Source organism: Hemiscyllium ocellatum, chromosome 4 (genome assembly GCF_020745735.1).
Source record: "Hemiscyllium ocellatum isolate sHemOce1 chromosome 4, sHemOce1.pat.X.cur, whole genome shotgun sequence".
Taxonomy (NCBI): domain Eukaryota; kingdom Metazoa; phylum Chordata; class Chondrichthyes; order Orectolobiformes; family Hemiscylliidae; genus Hemiscyllium; species Hemiscyllium ocellatum.
In genome coordinates, this window is record NC_083404.1 from 80,410,007 (window position 1) to 80,430,949 (window position 20,943).

General features: G+C 40.3%; 1 protein-coding gene across 2 annotated transcripts in view; it reads right to left on the reverse strand.

Moving 5' to 3' along the window:
* Positions 1–1,669: 1,669 nt before the first annotated feature.
* Positions 1,670–20,943, reverse strand: part of LOC132815428 (chloride channel protein C-like) — a 126,781-nt gene continuing 107,507 nt past the window's right edge. For both annotated transcript variants that reach the window (XM_060824353.1, XM_060824352.1), the window contains 2 exons: positions 9,399–9,491; positions 1,670–2,662 (listed from right to left, as the gene is read on the reverse strand). In XM_060824353.1, the coding sequence (XP_060680336.1) occupies positions 2,444–2,662; positions 9,399–9,491 (312 nt within the window). In that variant the 3' untranslated portion in view covers positions 1,670–2,443. The remainder of the gene's footprint in view (positions 2,663–9,398; positions 9,492–20,943) is intronic.

A 20,943-nucleotide genomic window follows, 5' to 3' on the forward strand; every position in this document is an offset into this window, starting at 1 on the left:
ATAGCATCAATTACACCTCACTCCACTTCACCCCACCATGTCACAAGAAAGGCAACATTGCACTGGATATTATTTGTTGTGAAATAACTCACAATTTTGTGCGTGATAAGAGCACCTCCAAGCCTTGTGCCATCAATGAGACCTTGGAATATGTTGGCGATTTGCTCACTGCAGATGGCTCATTAAATTTCACTTATGATTACTTCTGCTCTTCAGAGATTACTAGAATGAATTTATATTGATCAATGTCATGGTCCAAATTTCTTGTGGCCAAGGTTATGATCAACATAGTTGGTCATTGCCTGAGATACATGTCCAGAATTTACAATTACAGATGCTTTTAACCTGCAACGTATAAGTGTCTGATGAATGCAATTGGCTGAGGATCAGCATCTGTGATATGAGGATCTCAGAAGTACAAGGTGGATCAGTTATTTGATGATTCAGCCTGAAGACCATTACAAATATTCCAGCTTTGTCACTTACACTGAAGTGCTGGCTCTTCTATCGTTGAGTATGGAGATATTTGTGGAGCCCATTGCTCCAGTTAATTGTTTAATTGTTTTTCACAACTGGATGTGACGAAACTGAAAAACTTTGAATGTGCAATTACTAAAAATACTCAATATTTGCAAGTGTTAATATTCCCTGTTTAATTTCAGTGATGTGCACAGGGAGCAAAGTAATTGCCTGGATGGTCATTTTTTTAAAATTACAGATTATACTGTTGCAACTGGTTTGCTTTGAATATTCACCCCCTATTCAGAGCCAGAAAAGGGTCACTGGATCCCAAACGGTAACTCTGTTTCTCCCTACAGATGCTGCCAGATCTGCTGAGTTTCTCCAGCAATTTCTGTTTTTGTTTCAGATTTCCAGCATCCACAAATCTTTGTTTTATTTATGTCAAGCTTTCATTGCCTTTTACTTTTCTATTAAGCAAAATTTGAATCAAAGGGCTGAAATATGGTGAAGTAGCGTGCAAGGTATTTTGAAAACAGACAATTGTATTTCAATCGAAACACTCTTCAATCTTATGCAAATATCCTCCCTAGCCAGCCATAGTCATGTGATCTCTACCATGGGGCCCACACATACTGCAGGCAGTCATTTTAGATTGACTTAATAAAGATGAGTGTTGAGCATACATCGGTGTTGTACACTCTTATGAGTGTACAAACCAAGTTTCTACTCTATGGAAAAGGTTGCAAGTGTCCTCCAATGCAGCCAAGCCATACTCTTGAGGCTTGCTGAATTTGCTACCTGAATTTCCTTTGTAGCAGGGATGGCAACCAGACTCACCACTGGGTCAAAATCTCCAATAGTGAGATAAAGATGACAGAGATGACATTAAAGATAGTGAGGAACTGGGATGGCACCAGTGCAGCCAGAGGCCTTTGGCAATAATTAACTTAAGTGAGCTGTCACTTGCTAACAGCCATGTCCAACTTCTCTTGCCATCCTTTCTCCTCACCAAAGACCAAGGTTACTGGGACACTGCTTTTCCAGGAATATATTACACACAAATATTTCAAAACAAATAATAATTTAAATAATATGCAAAAATGTCTCCAAACTAATTATTCTCCAAAAGCCAGCTCAAACTCCCTTAAGTATCAGTCATCTGAAGTTTTTATGGTCATGCTTTAATTTATATTAATTACTCAATGTATTTTCCCATTAAAAATTAAGTACAATTTCATATTACTTTCAATTTTCATAATTTATCAACAACTAGAAACAAATTCATAAAAGTTAATGTAAAATAGCGAAGTTAATTGTAATGTATAGATAGAATGGAATGAATTATGTATTTAATATTTATGGTCCATAGCGCCCAGGTTGCAAAATATATTTCAGATTATGAATATTAGATTAGAAGATCTACCATTTCGCATAGGTTCTGCATTATATTGTTCACTTCATAGAAACATGCCAATTCGATAAATTAAAAAGAAAAGGTCAAACTAAAACATTCATGATTGCTGGGTAGTTGAGGTAAAATATTCCTAAGTTAACTCATTTTCTTCATTAAAGCATTCTCAACTATTTACCCCATAAATTTGTACAACAATTATCAAAACACAGAATTCCAATCATTTTTGAAAAACACAAGCTCACAGGAAATTTACCATAGTTCTTTACCAGGCTGGTTAAGAGACATCCCCTGCTGGAGAACATCTTCTGAAGATGATCTCCGTATATAACATCACCCTAATAAATTGCTATTCAAAAGGGATATTAAAAAGGCTTTGTTTGGAGAAGCCCTGAAAGTGAAGACTATGACAAAGCAAAATTTAAAAAAGGAGAAATTGGAAGTTGTGAGGATGTTATATAGACAATGTATCAAGAACAATTCTACACATTTAGAATTCCTTTCCTGTCTTAACAGTCTTTGTGATTTACACAGAAATAGTAATATGTGAAGATTTCCATCAGAACATTTTTATCTTCTACCATTGTCTGATTCCAAATTCTCAGATTGAAGTAGTTTCTCTTCAAGTCGGAATGGCATCAGATCTTTTCGTGTAATGATGCCAAGGACACGATTTCTCAAGTCAACAACGGTCAAGTGTCGAAGTCCCAGTGTTCGAAAAATGATGTAAGTTCGTTGAAGAGAAAAATTAGCATGGACTGTCATTGCTGATTGGTTGATATGTGGTTTCTAAAGATAACAGAGACAGGTAAGAGAGTTGTATAGTTAAAAGAGTTAATGAAGACTGACCACTAACAGTGAACAACAAACAACATATGCTTAGCCTACATACATTAAATGTAAGAAGTTAACATATTGAAAAATAATCGATCTTTATAGTTGGTGGTATTCTGAAGGCACTGGTTTAACATCAGAATGTTATTTTTGTGCAGCTGATATCAAAACAAATGTATCTAAGTTATCATACTTAAACAAAGTACAGTGTCAGAAAAAATATTGAATGATGATTGAATATCAATCTATAAAAAAATCCCATATCCTCTGACCATGCACAATCCTGATTTCCACATCACTAAAATGGTCATAGTGACACTGGACTCACAATTTCATAGAATTTACAAGAAGGCGTACTTGTGCACAAAACACAAATCTGGTGCACAGATGAAGCAGATAATTAGGAAGGCAAATTGAATGTTGGTCTTTATTTCAAAGGGATTAGAGTGTAAGAGGAGGGAAGTCTTTACTGCATTTGTATAAAATGCTGGTGAGATCATACCTGGAATACTGTAAACAGTTTGGTCACCTCAAATAAAATATATAATATCATTGGAGGCAGTTTAAAGAAGTTCACTAGGATAATCATCGATATGGAAGGATTTTCTTACAAGCAAAAGTTAAACTCTGCTCATTGAAATTTAGAAGAATGAGAGATGATCTCATTGAAACATGTAGAGTTCTTAAGGGGAAGTACTGAGAAGATATTTCCCATCATGGGACACTCTGGGACCAGAAGGCATCACCTCAGACTTAAGAGACACCAATTTAAGACCAAGATGAGGAGGAATTCTTCTCTCAGAGGGTTGAGCGTCTTTGAAACTCTTTGCCACAGACAGCTGTGAATGATTCTTAATGTGTAGGGGAATCAAGAGTTATGTGGAAAGAGCAGGAAAGAGTACACGAAAAGTATTGGATCCACCATGATTCTACTGAATGGCAGAGAAGGCTTGAGGGGCTGAACAGCCTATTGTTGGTCGTATTTCTTATAGTCTATAAACAAAACTAAGGGGCTACATCTACCAGAATGATTAGTCTCGATAGGGTGAGGACTAACTGATGACCTATTCATGGTCTCAAATTTATGAAGAATTTTGATCGGATAGACATGGAAAAGATGCCCCCATTTGTAGGCCACGGAAAAGCAATTGGCCATAAATATAATACTGTCATTAAAAAATCCAATAGTGAAATCAGGAGAAGCATCTTTTACTAGTAAGCAGTTAGAATGTAGAGCTCACAATCATATAGAACAATTGAAATGAAAAGCATAAACGCATTTAAGGGGATATTAAATAAGCTGAAGAAAGAAAACAAATAGAAATGATCAGCACCATTTGTGAATCCTCAGATATTGACAAAGTCCATTCCAAAGGCAGAAACGATGTGGAGTGCTGGTGTTGGACGGGGGTGGACAAAGTTAAAAATCACACAACACAGTACAAACTTTGAGCACTTCTCTTTCATCAGGGAGCTAGTGGAGCAGGATACATTGGACCCAGAATTTATAAGTAAAATATCAAAATGTCATGCAACTGATGTGATGTCTTGGACAAACATAGATGGCTGTTAAGTCTCAAATCACTTAGAATGAGTGTCATGTGACTTTTAACCAAATACAGAAAGGCATGAATAATGTTCAGCTCAGACTGATAAGTGTTAAGTAACATTTATGTTGGGCAATATCTGTCTTCAACAAAACAGAACCCAACCTTTGACATTCAATGGTATTACTATCAATGAATACCACCTCACTAACAACATCCTGTAGATCACTATTTTCTAGAAATTCAACTGGACAAGCCATATAAATACTGTGGCTACAAGAAATTTTATGGCAAATAACTTATCTCCTGACTCCTCAAAGCCGGTCCACCATCAGCATGGCATAAGTTGGACTGTGATGGAATATCTCCCCATTTGAAAAGATTAATTCCATCCAGAACACAGCAAACCACTTAATTGGCAGCTGTCTAGCAACTTCCATATGTACTCCCTTCACCACTGATGTACAGAGAGCTACAACTGTGCAATCTATAAGATGCACGGCAGCAATTCACCAAGACTCCTTAGAAACTATTTTCCAAACCCATGCCCCTTCCACCTAAAATAACAAGTACAGCAGATAATTGGGATTATCCCCACCTGCAAGTTCCCCTGCCTTGGAGCTATGCTGCTGGCCCTTCACTGCGTCAAAATCCTGGAAGTCTTTTCTTAACAATACCTATACTTATGGACTGAGCAGTTCAAGAAAGTAGTTCATAATCATTGCTCCAGGCCAATTATGAATGGAAATTAAATGCTGGCCAAGCCATCACCATCAACATCCAGTGAATGAACAAAAGAAAACTGACCTTGGTGAGAAATGCATTTCATGCAGTTATCGACTCATAGAGGCATACAGCATGGAAAGAGGCCTTTGGCCCAAATTGTCTATACTGACCAGGTTTCCAAAACTGAACTAGTTTGATTTGCCTGCATGCATTTGGCCTATAACCTCTAAGCCTTTTCTTTGCATATACCTGTCCAATTGCCTTTTAAATGGGGTAAGTGTACCCACCTCAACCTCTTCCTCTGGCAACTCATTCCATTTATACATATCCTCTGTGTGAAAAAGTTGCCCCTTAAGTTCTTTTTAAATCTTTCCCCTCTCATCTTAAACCTATGCCTGCTAGTCTTGAACTCCCTTCCCCTGGGAAAAGGATCCTAGCCATTCACCCTATTCATGCCCCTCATGGTTTTATAAATCTCAATAAGGTCATCCCTCAGCTTCCTACATTCCAGGGAAGAAAGCTCCAGTCTATCCAACCTCTCCTTATAATCCACACCTTTCAGTCTTGGCAATTAAATTTTTTGCAACCCTTCCAGTTTAATAACATTCTTCCTATAGCAGAACAACCAGAATTGTATGCAGTACACTGTAAGTGGCCTTACCAATGTCTTGTACAGCTGTAATATGACATCCTAACTCTGTACTCAATGCTCTGTCCAATGAAGCAAGCATGCCAAATGCTTTTTTCACCACCCTGTATACCTGTGACATAATTTTCAAGGAACTATGTATATGCACCCGTCAGGTCTCAAGGAACTATGTACATTCCCTAGGGCCATACCATTAACAGTGTAAATCCTGTCCTAGTTTGTCTCACCAAAATACAACACCTTGCATTTATCTGAATTAACCTCCACCTCACATTCTTTGACCCACTGGCCCAGTTGATCAAGATTGCCTTGTACTCTTAGTTAACCTCCTTACCGTCCACAACACCACCAATTTTGTATTGCCCACAGATTTACCAACCATGCCTCCGATACTCTCATCCAAAACATTTATATCAATTACAAACAACAGTGGACCCAGCACCAATCCTTGCTGCACACTACTGGTCACAGGCCTCCAGACTGAACAACAACCCTTACCACCACTCTCTGCCTCTTACCTTCCAGACAATCATGTATCCAATCTTCCTGAATCCCATGTGATCTTGATAATCAGACTATCATGTGGAACCTTGTTGACAGTCTTGCTAAAGTCTACATAGACAGTGAATACCACTCTGCCTTCATCTATCTTCTTGGTCACTTCATCAAAAAATTTGATCAAATTTGTAACACATGATTTCCCAAACACAAAGCCATGTTGACTATTTATAATCAGTTCTTGCATTTCCAAATTCATGTAGATCCTGTCTCTCAGAATTCTCTGCAACCACTTATCCACCACTGATGTTAGGCTCACTGGTTTGTAGTTCCCTGACTTTTCATTGCAGCCTTTCTTAAGTAGCGGCACAACCTCCAGTCTCCCAGCACCTCTCCCATGGCTATCAATAATTCCAATTTCTCAAGCAAGGAGGCCTGCTGATTCTTTCCCATCTTCCTACCGGAATTCACTTGATCAGGTCTTGGAGATTTATCTACCTTTATGTGTTTTAAGATCTCCAACACTTCCTCTTCTGTAATGTGGACTCTTTTCAAGATATAATTATTTATTTTCCTGAGTTCCCTAACTTTCCTCTTAAGTTTATTCCTAAACCCCTTATACTCCTCAAGGGACTCATTTGATCCCAGCAGTTTATACCTGACATATGCTTCCTTCTTTTCCTTAACTAGAGCTTCAATATCTCTAGTTATTCAGTGTTCCCTACTCCTGCCAGCCTTGCCCTTCACACAGGAACATGCTGGCCCTGAACTCTATCTCACTTTTGAAAGCTTTCCATTTGCCAGACATCCCTTTACCTGTGAAAATCCTTCCCCAACCAACTTTTGATTGTCTAATATTATCAAAGTTAGCCTTGTCCCAATTTTGAACTTTAACTTGTTGACCAGAGCGTTCCTTTTACATTTTATTTTAAAACTATTTTAAAACTAATAGAATTATGGTTTCTGATCCCAAAGTGCTGCCCCACTAACACCTCAGTCACTTGCTCTGACTTATTTCCCAAGAGGAGGTCAAGTTTTCACACTACTCTAGTAGGGCCATGTGATTGAGAAAGTTTTCCTCAACACACTTAGTAAATTATCCCCCATCCATGTCCTTAACACAATGGCAGTCTCAGTCTATGTTTGGAAAGTTAAAATCTCCTACTATTACAACTCTATTATTCTTACAGCTATTTGCAATCACCTTACATATTTGCTCCTCAATTTCCTGCTGACTATTGGAGAGCCTTTATTACAATCCCATCAAAGTGATCACCCCCTTTTTATATTCCAGTTCCTCCCATATAGCTTCACTGGATGATCCCTCAGGATATCCTAATTACTGCCGTGATGTTATCCCTAATACTGTCCCGCCCACCTCCCCCCCACCCTTGCTTCCCCTACTATCCTTCCAATAGCATTTCTATCCTAGAACATTGGGCTGCTAGTTCTGTCCTCCCTCAGCCATGTTTCTATAATAACTATGATATCCCAGTCCCATGTTCCCAACCATGCCCTAGGTTCACCTGCCTTACCTGTTAGGGCTCTTTATTGAAATAAACGCAATTATAACTATAATTCATTAATCTTCCCTCATTCCTTGCTGTGCTGTTGCCTGCCTTGCTCTATTTAACTTGGTCTCTAACTTCTGTATTAGCCTCAATCTTCTCTTTTGTCTCACTGCTATCTAGGGTCCCACCCCCTGCCAGAATAATTTAAACTCTCCTAAGTAAATCTAACAAATCTCCCCACCAGGATATTGATCCTCCTCGAGTTCCGGTATTTCTTGTACAGGTCACTCTGCCCGGAAGTGATTCCAATGACAATGCATCTATTGCATTTAATATTCATAGCTGTAATATTTTCAGGAGAGAGAGAGAAACATGGAGTATGGAAGGTGTAGACAGATGGAGTGGTTATTCTAACGAAGGGTTAAATCACAACCTTAGAATGAAAGAGTGACCAAAGGGATGTAAAAATATTAAACCCTTTTGGATTTAGAAGAATTTTCTCATTCTTTTTCTTTAAAGGTATCGGGGGCAAGGGTATTAGGTAGTAGCTAACATACCATCCCAACCAACAAGATACTTCACCTGATTGCCCAACAATCAGCTCAGCAACTAAAAACAATACAGGCCTCAACATTTACAACTCAGCTCATCAGAAGCTAGCTACCCATCAGAGTTGACCTGCTTCTGGCTAAGTCCACTGGTTGAAGCCTAACCCTCGAGGGCACCAGCAGAAAGAAGGTAAATGTTTCTTCTTCCTGTCGCAGTGTGAGAGTCATGGGGACAGGACGTGGTCAGGGTGTTTGGAGACAGGGTAGGGCTCTCCACAGTTTTCAGGGACTACCTCTTGCCCCTTCGTCCACTCCTCCAATTTTCTCCAGATTTGGGCAATTGAAATCTCCCCTAACCCAGCAGGCAGATCTCCATGTTTTCCCAGTCAGAAACTTTGCTAGCTTGGGAAGTTGGTGAGCTAAGGCATTTGTGTGGTTAATTTGTCGCATGATTTATTTGTAATAAAATTTGTTAAAATGTAGCACAATGATTATTTGGAACTTCAGGGCTTTAATTGCTGTCGAGTTGAGAAAGTTCCCAGTGGATCTTTTTGCTCTGTAATTTAATGCTGAGGTGCGCAAAGTTTCTGTCCTGGACCAACTCACCCCATTACTTCCTTTTCTCTGGGGAGGAAGAAATTGCACTCAAAGAATTCAGAAATTAGAAGGGAAATCACACAATGCTCAGTGAACTTTATAAACTCCAAAGATTACAGAGAAGATTCAAGGAGCAGGGTGTAGACATTTCAGAGAACATGTATGGGTAATACTATTAGAATTGCTTAACAATCATAAAACAGACTGCTAAAAGTTGATGCATGCAATTATTCTGGAATATACAAGAATTTACGACATGCAAGTGCAGTGGTCCTGCAGGATTTTCCTTATAAACTAAAAGTTTGGATCTTGGCATGCAAGACATTCTTATATAGGAAGTACCCATATAAAGGTAAACTTTGCTTCACCATTAAGAGATTGGAAAATATTAGACATCTAATTCAGTTACTGCTATATAAAATCTTGCTGATAATGCAAAAAACCGAAGTAAGTGACAGCACAGAGTCAACACAGCAGGGCTCTTGTGGCACAAAACCCCTACCTCTAAGCCAGGATGTCCTCCTGCTTCAGGGATGTGTAATAATATCTCTGGACAGGTTGATTAGAAAATATCTAAAATCTGCACACTGACAGATCTTTGTACAGTTGGCTTACCAAGTTGACATAGTAGTCCTTATAACGATTGTCAGTTCGGTACTCATTCAGGAGAAGATTCATTTTAGTTGAGTTTAGCAGCTTGGCAGACATCTATTAATAAAATAACAACAACAGCTTGTTATGCATCCTTTAACATAATAAAACATCCCAACACACTTCGCATGATTGTTACCAAACACATTTTGATTATATTTAGGGTGTGTCTAAAGAGATCAGCTTTCAGATATATCCTCAGACTGGAAAGAGAGCTGGAAAGCCAGAGTGATTGTAAAAGGGAATGGCAGAACTTAGAGTCTGAGCGACCAAGGGCCCATCTGCCAACAGTGCAGTCATTGTAATTGGGGATGATCAAGAGGCCAGAATTAGATGAATGTAAATGATTTGGTAGGTAATAGGGTTGGAGAAAGTTGCAGAGATAGGATAGGCGAGGCCACTGATGGGAACCAAGGATGGGAATTTCAAAACAGTTCTTTTGCTAATTAGGAATGTATACAATGTCAGTGAGCATAGGAGTGATTGTTGAGTGGACTTGGTGCAAGTTAGGACATTGAGTAGCTGAACTTTGGATAGTTTCAAATTAAGGAGGGTGAGTGATGAAAGATCAGCCAGATGTGGATTGAAATTGTTAAATCTAGAGATAACAAAAAGAGAAATAATGATTTCAAAAATGTTGGGGTAGGAACAGAATCAAGTGATGCCATGCATGCGGAAATAGATGTCCTCATGATGGAATGATTGTGTCAGCTATCTCAAGATCGCACTTAACGAGTGAACATGGCTTGATATAAGATGTTTGCATGGAGAGGAGTAGAATCAGTGCCCAGAAGCAAAGTATATGGCAGAGAAAATGTCTTTGGCTGCCCAACATTTAGCTGGAGACATATTCTGCTCATCCAGTATAGGTGACAGACAAGCAGTCTGATCATTTAGAGACAGTGGAAGAATTGAGAGAGAGTGTGGTGACATAGAATCAGTGTTGATACTGTGGGCTGAATATTAGGTACCAAGATGGTAGCATAAAGCAGTTTCCTGACTCCTGGACCAACTCAGTGAAATGTATCCCAAAAGATTAATTTTCACTCAGGGGTGTAGGGGAGGGGAGGGACTGTGGTGGGAGGTTGGACCAAGGGCAAGCAAGTACTAAGTCAACAAAACACCCGATTGAAATTTCCCAGCTAAAAAACAAAAGCTGCTCACCAGAGAGTTTTCTTAACTCTTACTGACAATTACAGCCTTTTCTTTTTTTAACTTTAATGCGCAGAGCATTTAGAAACTTTAAAACAAGATTATTATACTTACTCTTTCTGCCTTTCAAGAGCATTTATTTCTACTACATGAATATATGAGTCACACACTGGCCTTACAATAGCCAAATGCAATCTGTTTTAATTCAAAGTTAAAAATCACACAGCACCAGGTTATAGTCCAACAGGTTTAATTGGAAGCACTAGCTTTCAGAGTGCCGCTCCTTCATCAGGTGATAGTGGAGGACACAATTGTAAGGCACAGAATTTATAGCAAAAATTTACAGTGTGATGTAACTGAAATTATATATTGAAAAATACCTGTTGAGTCTTTCATCTGTTAGAATAACATGGTAGTTTCACTTCTTTCATGTATAAATCACAAAACTTTTTTTTTAAAAAGTTGCTTTCTCAGGTTAGCTGTAACAATGGGTGATAGCTAGACAATATGTTGAAGGTGTTAGCCCTCTGTGTTCTCTGTCTATGCCATGATGTTTAGATTGATTCTAATCTAAAAAGTGAGATAACAGAGTTTTACATGAATTCATGTAGTTTTTGAGCAAAGTACAATGTAACTCTGCAAGTCCAAATTCACCCCACAAAATATATGTGTGTATGTGGGTCTTTGTCTGTGTGTGTGTCTCTCTGTCTGGGTTGGGGGTTGAGAGTGTGAGAGAGAGTGTATATGTATGTGCATGAGTGTAGAGTCATCTAAGTCTCTGAGAGGATGCCTGTGTGAGTGTGAGTGTGTGTGTGTCTATGTGTGTGTGTATATATGTGTGTGTACGTATAGTGCAATGGTGGTCACCTGTAGTGTTTCATGAACCCAAGGTCCCAGTTGAGGCCCTCCCTATGGGTACAGAACTTAGCTATCAGCCTCTGCTTGACCACATTTCGCTGCTGCCTGTCCCGAAGTCGGCCTTGGAGGATGGTCACCCGAAGGTCCAAGGTCGAATGTCCTGGACCACTGAAGTGTTCCCCAACTGGGAGGGAACACTCCTGTCTGTTGATTGTTGTGCGATGCCCATTCATCCATTGTCGTAGCCTTTGCTCGGTTTCCCCAAAGGCTACAACAACGGATGAATGGGCATCGCACAACAATCGATGATCAATAGACAGGAGTATTCCCTCCCAGTTAGGGAACACTTCAGTGGTCCAGGACATTTACCCTTGGATGTTCGGGTGACCATACTGACTTCGGGACAGGCAGCAGCGAAAAGTGGCCGAGCAGAGGCTGATAGCTAAGTTCGGTACCCATAGGGAGGGCCTCAACCAGAACCTTGGATTCATGTCACATTACAGGTGACCACCATTGCACTATACACACACAAAGACACTCCTACACACATAAAGTCTCACACATAAAGTCTCACATACAGACCCTTACAGACACACACACTCCCACAGGCAACCTCTCAGAGACTTAGACAACTCTGCACTCTTGCACACACATATACATTCTCTCTCACAGACACTCACAACTGCCCCCACCCCAGACATGCACACATACTCCCACATGCACCCCCTCACAGACTTAAGACACTCTACACTCACTATACACTCATATACACTCTCTCTCACACTCACAACTCCCCAACCCAGATAGAGAGAGACGCACACACACAAAGACCCACATACACACATATATTTTGTGGGGTGAATTTGTACTTGCAGAGTTACATTGTACTTGGCTCAAAAACTGCATGAATTCATGTAAAACTCTGTTATCTCACTTTTCAGATTAGAATCAATCTAAACATCATGGCATAGACAGAGAACACAGAGGGCTAACACCTTCAACATATTGTCTAGCTATCACCCATTGTTACAGCTAACCTGAGAAAGCAACTTCTTAAAAAAAAGGTTTTGTGATTTACACACGAAAGAAGTGAAACTACCATGTTATTCGAACAGATGAAAGACTCAACAGACAGACAATCAAGATATTTTTCAATGTATAATTTCAGTTACATCACATTGTAAATTTTTGCTATAAATTCTGTGCCTTACAATTGTGTCCTCCACAACCACCTCCGAAAGCTAGTGCTTCCAATTAAACCTGGTGTTGTGTGATTTTTAACTTTGTAACCCCCAGTCCAACATCGGCATCTCCAAATCATGTTTTAACTCAGCACTGAGTTCAAATGGCTCTATTGAGTCCAGGTTTCATTCCTGTGTGAATGCCATCTTTCCCACACTGGCAAATATTGATTGTGAAGAAGATGGGGAAGGAAGGTCTGTGGACTCTTCCCAACTCTGCAAAAATCTAGTCTTGCATGTTTAAATTGTGACACTGAAAAGCGGCACATGGATGAGCAATAAAAGGGGGTCCAGGAGCGATCACTGGGGAGCACCAAAACTAATGGCACAGGAGCAGGAAGAGAAGCCACTAAATTAATTCACTGGTTATATATACTTCTAATTAACCATTCAAAGAAGTTATGACCAACCTCTGGGCAGGTGAGTCTTCTGACCCTGAGGTAGGGACACTACCACTGCACACAGGAGCCCTTGATTCACTAATAATAACAAATAGATAGGAAGGGAATCAAATGAGTGCGTTCTCACCCATTTGGATGGCAGTAAAGAAGAAATGGAGGAGGATGGTGTCAAAGGCTTTAGGCAGGTCATGATGAGTCAGATGGGAAAGTTTGCCTTTGACAAAATCACATGGAATGTCATTTGACTCTTTGATAATAGTGAAACAATACTGTGCCAAGTGGTAAAATCTGATTGGAAGGATTAAATCACAGAACCTCTGAAAAGATTGGCACAGATTTCGGGAGAATTAATAATATGTTTCTAGAGAAGAAATGATGTTGGTGTTAGTGGTATAATTTGCAAGGACTGAGAGGGTCAAGGTTTAGATTTTCAAGGAGTGAGTGATAATGATAAATCTCAAGGAGTGAGGAAGCAGTACATCACGAAAGAAAGCATCAGTGACATCAGCTAACATTGGACCAGAAAAGAAAAGAGGGTGGTCAGCTGCTTAGTGAGACTAGAATAGAGAGAGCATGTCTGACAGCATTTGCGGGGAGATAGCAGAATTAATGTTTTGGATTGAGTTACCTTTCCTCAGAACTTACTTTTTCAACAATTTCTGTTTTTGTTTCTGATTTGCAGCATTCTTAGTTCTTTCTATTTTTATTTAGAGGGAGCACAAGTGGGTCTTTTGGATTCTTCTGTCAAGAAGAGCTGAGAGGTTAAGAGGAATGAAAGGAGAAGCTAAAGGACTGTAGTTAAAAATCACACAACACCAGGTTATAGTCCAACAAGTTTGTTTTGAAGCACCAGCTTTTGGAGCACCACACCTTCATCAAGTGTTTGTGGAGAATAAAATTATAAGACACAGGATTTATAGCAAAGGTTTTGCTACAAATTCAGTGTCTTACAACATAATTCTCCACAACCACCTGATGAAGGAGCAGTGCTCCGAATAAACCTGTTGGGTTATAACCTGGTGTTGTGTGATTTTTAACTTTTGTACACCCCAGTCCAACACCAGCATCTCCAAATCATGACTGAAGGAATATATAAGTTTAGGGTTAGGGCATAGAAGTTTGGGTCTGTGAGTTAAGGGAAGGGGAAAAAGAGGCAGCTGAACAATGCTCTTAATCTTAGAGGCAAAGAATTCCACAAATTTTGTTCTTTGAAGGGATGGTGGAGAAGACAGGAAAGAGACATTTAAGAAAACACTTTGTAACAAAGAAACTGGAATTTGTATTACAGACCAGGATGGTCATGAGATAGTAAGCAGCTTTAATGAACAGATGAGGAGCCATTCGTGCTTTATTGGGTCCAGCCAATGTAATGCAGAGTAGCTAAACCATTTGCTACCATTACATTCAACTCTCTTATATCAAAAACTGGGTAACATGTGGAACTCACAATCATAGGAAGCGGTTGAGGTAATTAGCAGTAGATGTGATCTATATGGACTTCAGTAAGGAGAACAACAAGGTTCCCCATGGGAGAATGATTAGCAAGGTTAAATCTCATGGAATACAGGGAGAACTAGCCATTTGGATACAGAACTGGCTCAAAGGTAGAAGACAGAAGGTGGTTGTGGAGGGTTGTTTTTTAGACTGGAGGCCTGTGACCAGTGGAGTGCTTCAAGGATCAGTGCTGGGTCCTCTACTTTTTGTCAGTTACAGAAATGATTTGGATGTGAGCCTAAGAGATACAGTTAGTAAGTTTGCAGATGACACCAAAATTGGAGGTGTAGTGGACAGCGAAGAAGGTTACCTCAGATTACAACAGGATCTGGACCAGATGGGCCAATGGGCTTAGAGGTGGCAGATGGAGTTTAATTCAGATAAATGTGAGGTGCTGCATTTTGGGAAAGCAGATCTTAGCAGGACATATATACTTAATAGTAAGGTCCTGGGGAATATTGCTGAACAAAGAGACCTTGGAGTGCAGGTTCATAGCTCTTTGAAAGTGGAGTCACAGGTAGATAGGATAGTGAAGAAAGATTTTAGTATGCTTTCTTTTATTGGTCAGAGTATTGAGTACAGGAGTTGGGAGGTCATGTTGTGGCTGTACAGGACATTGGTTAGGCCACTGTTGGAATATTGTGTGCAATTCTGGTCTCCTTCCTATCGGAAAGATGTTGTGAAACTTGAAAGGTTTCAGAAAAGATTTACAAGGATGTTGCCAGGGTTGGAGGATTCAAGCTGTAGGGAGAGGCTGAACAGGCTGGGGCTGTTTTCCCTGGAGCGTCAGAGGCTTATAGAGGTTTACAAAATTATGAGGGGCGTGGATAGGGTAAATAGGCAAAATCTTTTCCCTGGGGTCGGGCAGTCTAGAAATAGAGGGCATAGGTTTAAAGTGAGAGGGGAAAGATATAAAAGAGACCTAAGGGGCAACATTTTCACACAGAGGGTGGTACGTGTAAGGAATGAGCTGCCAGGGGAAGTGGTGGAGGCTGGTGCAATTGCAACTTTTAAGAGGCATTTGGATGGGTATATGAATAGGAAGGGTTTGGAGGGATATGGGCCGGGTGCTGGCAGGTGGGACTAGATTGGGTTGGGATATCTGGTCAGCATGGACAGGTTGGATCGAAGAGTCTGTTTCCATGCTGTATATCTCTATGACTCTAAGTCCTCTGTTTCCACGAAATCACAAATTTATTTATCAATACCAAAACAAGATAACAAAAATTAACATTTGCAGACCAATTTCAAGCATGTGCAATAGTTTTAACCATTTTAACGAGCTCTGAACTCTCAAATTTCATCATACATGGGGTTTCTCAGGAACATAACCTTTGAGGGTACAGGGGAATGACTGTTGATGCTTTCAAAATGAAATTAGACAAATATGTGCAAGCAAGAGATGCTGAGGTATGTTGAAAGTCTAGGTTAGATAGCCGGAATGGGAGGAGCTTGTGAAGAGCAATGGCTAGTTGAACTAAATGGTATGTTTCTGTACTGTACATTGTATCTAATTCTATAAAGTAGATATTTACATCAATGCCATATGAAGTTAACATAAGAGCAGGAGTAGGCCAAATGATGCCAGAGGCTGATCCGTTATTCATTAGATTATGACTAATCCTTGGCCATCATCCCACTTTCTCACTGCTCCACGTATCATTCGAATCCTCGAGAAACCAAAAATCTCTCTATCTCAGCCTTAAATATATTCAATGATTGCACAACCACAATCTTCTGGGGTAGAGAATTCTGAAGAGTCACAGGTGTTTGAGGAAAGAAATGTCTCCTTATCTCAGTCCTGAATGATGCCCCTCTAACTTAAGATATATATGTACTCTAAATTCCTCAACCAAAAGTGGCAATCTCTTAGTAACTATCCTGTCAAACCCCATCAAAATCATCTGTTTCAAAGATTTTAACTTTACTTCAATACATCAAAGGAATTTTGTTGCTTCACCCACCTTCCCCAGGACCAATGCCAGCTGCCTACATTCACCAGCTAGTTGCCTACTTCCACATCATTGACAGATTGTTGCACTGCATTAAAGCCAGGCTGACAGAAAAGCAGCATCCCCTCTGTTACCTTTTCATCCTTAGGTCCAATACTATCCTACCTTCAGGTAGCACATTGGCTCAGTGGTTAGCACTGCTGCCTCAGGGGCCTGGATTCAATTCTAGCCTCAGGTGACTACCTGCATGGAGTTTGCAAATTCTCCCTGTGTGGGCATGGATTTCCTCCACATGCTCCAGTTTCCTCCCACAGTCAAAAGATGTGAAGCTAAGGTAAATTGGCCATGCTAAATTTCCCATAGTGTTTGGTGCATTAGTCAGGGTGTAAATGCCAGGAAATGGGTGTAGTTGGGTTACTCTTTGGAAAGTTTGTGTGGACTTGTTGGACCAAATGGGCTGTTTCCACACTAAGGAATCTAATCTTCGACACTTGGTTAGTGCAATGAATTAGTGGCATTATTTCCAACTGCAGTTGACATTTGATAGGTCTGGCAGCATGAGGCAATAGTACTGTTTCTTTATTTACTTCAATGAAAACACACACCGAAAGACAACTCATAGTTAAGATCTAGGGTGAAATATTGCCTGCTGAACTGGAGATAGTTTTGAACCTTACAAATTCCAAATGGCATAAAAAGCCACTTCTGCAAGACAGGCAATTGCTACTAGACAGCTTAAAAATCAAACAAAATTATGTGGCTGGCTAAGGAAGCATTCAAGTGAAATATTGTTTCCAAAGATCAATGAATATTTACTATTTGTACAGTAACATTGAGAGAGGACACAGGTTTACTTTCCAATTATGCTCCTGTTCTGAATCAACAGCCAGCATTAAAGAATGACATGTTTACTCTGCCCATCATTCTTTCCATTATACAATCCAGCAGTCCAATGCATGGACTTCTCCTGCGCAAACAGAAATGGCAAGTTCCATTTCACCTAGAACAGGAATAGGTAAGAGAAACACTGAAATGTATGTAATTTAAGTACTTCAACATATTTGCTGAAACATGGCTCCAAAAACTTTAGAATCCTCTAAAGTAAAAATAATGCATGTGATCTACAGATTCACCCAGGATTTATACAAGGTCCTGTACAGATTTGATAAAATGAATGTAGATATAATGGTTTCGTCTTGTGGGTGAGTCCAGAACCAATGTATTGTTTTAAGATTAGCGGCTACCCTTTTAGAACAGCGGTGAGGAGAATGTGTTTCTCTCAGAGGTTTGTGCAACTTTGGAATTCTCTACTTTGGAAGGAAATGGAGGCAGGATCATTGAATATTTTTAAGGTGTAGGTAGATTGTTTCTGTTGTCCAACAAAAAATCTGAGGTTATCAGGATTAAATATAAATGTGGAATTCGAAGTGAATAAGTTGTGGCTTTTTTCCCGAGGAACATCAGAGGCTGAGGAGTGACCTTCTAGCGGTTTACAAACTCATGGATGGCATGGAGAGGATGAACAGCCATGGTCTTTTTCCTAAGTTGGGGGAGTCCAGAATGGGATGGCATGGGTTTAAGGTGAGAAGGGAAAGATTTACAAAAGCCCTGAGGGGTAGCTTTTTCACATGGAAGGTGGTGCATTTATGGAACAAGCTGCAAGAAGTGAAGGAGACAGGTACAATTCCAATATTTAAAAGGCATGTTGATGGTTTTATGAATAGGAAGCGTTTAAATGGAAATGAGCGAAACTCTGGCAAATGGGAAAAGGTCAGATTGGGATATCTGGTCAGCACATATAGGTTGGATCAAAGGGTCTGTTTCCATACTGTATGACTCTAATACTCTCACTCAGTCATGATATTATTGAATGGTGCAGGAGTCTCAAGGGGCTGAATGGCCAGTTTCTGCTCCCAATTCATATGTTTGTATGCACTTTTATAAATCTTGCAACAATTTCTTCCACTCCACCACGAAACACATAATAACTATTTTGGCTCATTTTAGAGTCATAGAGATGTACAGCATGGAAACAGAGCCTTCGGTCCAACCCGTCCATGCCGACCAGATATCCCAACCCAATCTAGTCCCATTTGCCAGCACCTGGCCCATACCCACCAAACACTTCCTATTCATATACCCATCCAAATGCCTCTTAAATGTTGCAATTGTACCAGCCTCCACCACTTTCTCTGGCTGCTCATTCCATACACGTACCACCCTCTGTGTGAAAAAGTTGCCCCTTAGGTCTCTTTTACATCTTTCCCCTCTCACCCTAAACCTATCTCCTCTAGTTCTGGACTGCCCCACCCCACGGAAGAGACTTTGCCTATTTATCCTATCCATGCCCCTCATAATTTTGTAAACCTCTATAAGGTCACACCCCCAGCCTCCGACACTCCAGGGAAAACAGCCCCAGCCTCTCCCTATAGCTCAAATCCTCCAACCCTGGCAACATCCTTGTAAATCTTTTCTGAACCCTTTCAAGTTTCACAACATCTTTCCAATAGTGAGGAGACCAGAATTGCATGCAATATTCCAACAGTGACCTAATCAATGTCCTGTACAGCTGCAACATGACCTCCCAACTCCTGTACTCAATACTCTGACCAATAAAGGAAGGCATAGCAAATGCATTCTTCACTATCCTATCTACCTGCAACTCCACTTTCAAGGAGCTATGAAACTGCACTCCAAGGTCTCTTTGCTCAGCAATATTCCCCAGGACCTTTCCATTAAGTATATATGTCCTTCTAAGATCTGTTTTCCCAAAATGCAGCACCTCACATTTATCTGCCACTTCTCAGCCCATTGGCCCATCTGGTCCAGATCCTGTTGTAATCTGAGGTAACCTTCTTCACTGTTCTCTACACTTCCAATTTTGGTGTCATCTGCAAACTTACTAATTGTACCTCTTATTCTCGCATCCAAATCATTTCTGTAACTGACAAAAAGTAGAGGACCCAGCACCAATCCTGTGGTCACAGGCCTCCAGTCTGAAAAACAACCCTCCACCACCACCCCCTGTATTCTACCTTTGAGCCAGTTCTGTATCCAAATGGCTGGTTCTCCCTATATTCCATGAGATCTAATCTTGCTAATCAGTCTCCCATGGGGAACCTTGTCGAATGCCTTACTTCGTCCATATAGATCACATCTACTGCTCTGCCCTCATCAATCCTCTTTGTCACTTCTTCAAAAAACTCAGTCAAGTTTGTGAGACATGATTTGCCACACACAAAGCCATGTTGACTATCCCTAATCAGTCTTTGCCTTTCCAAATACATGTACATCCTGTCCCTCAGGATTCCATCCAACAACTTACCCACCACCGAGCTCAGGCTCATCGGTCTATAGTTCCCTGGCTTGTCCTTACTGTCCTTCTTAAACTATGGCACCATGTTTGCCAACCTCCAGTCTTCCGGCACCTCCTCTGTGACTATCAATGATACAAATATCTTAGCAAGAGGCCCAGCAATCACTTCTCTAGCTTCCCACAGAGTTCTCTCAGGTACACCTGATCAGGTCCTGGGGATTTATCCACCTTTACCCATTTCAAGACATCCAGCACTTCCTCCTCTGTAATATGGACATTTTGCAAGATGTCACCATCTATTTCCCTACAGTCTATGTCTTCCATATCCTTTTACACAGTAATTACTGATGCAAAATATTCATTTAGTATCTTCCCCATTTTCTGTGGCTCCACACAAAGGCCATCTTGCTGATCTTTGAGGGGCCCTATTCTCTCCCTAGTTACCCTTTTGTCCTTCATGTATTTGTAAAAATCATTTGGATTCTCCTTAATTCTATTTGCCAAAGCTATCTCATGTCCTCTTTTTGCCCTCCTGATTTCCCTCTTAAGTATACAACTACTGCCTTTATACTCTTCTAAGGATTCACTCGATCTATCCTGTTTATACCTGACATATGCTTCCTTCTTTTTCTTAACCAAACCCTCAATTGCTTTAGTCATCCAGCATTCCCTATACCTACCAGCCTTTCCTTTCTCCCTGACAGGAATATACTTTCTCTGGATTCTCGTTATCTCATTTCTGAAAGCTTCCCATTTTCCATCCATTCCTTTACCTGCAAATATCTGCCTCCAATCAGCTTTCGAAATTTCTTGCCTAATATGGTCAAAATTTAACTCCAACTTTTAGATCTGGTCTATCCTTTTCCATCACTATTTTAAAACAAATAGAATTATGGTCGCTGGCCCCAAAGTGCTCCCCCACTGACATCTCAATCACCTGCCCTGCCTTATTTCCCAAGAGTAGGTCAGGTTTTGCACCTTCTCTAGTAGGTACATTCACAAACTGAATCGGAAAATTGTACGCACTTAAGAAATTCCTCTCCATCTAAACCTTTAACACTATGGCAGTCCCAGTCGATGTTTGGAAAGTTAAAA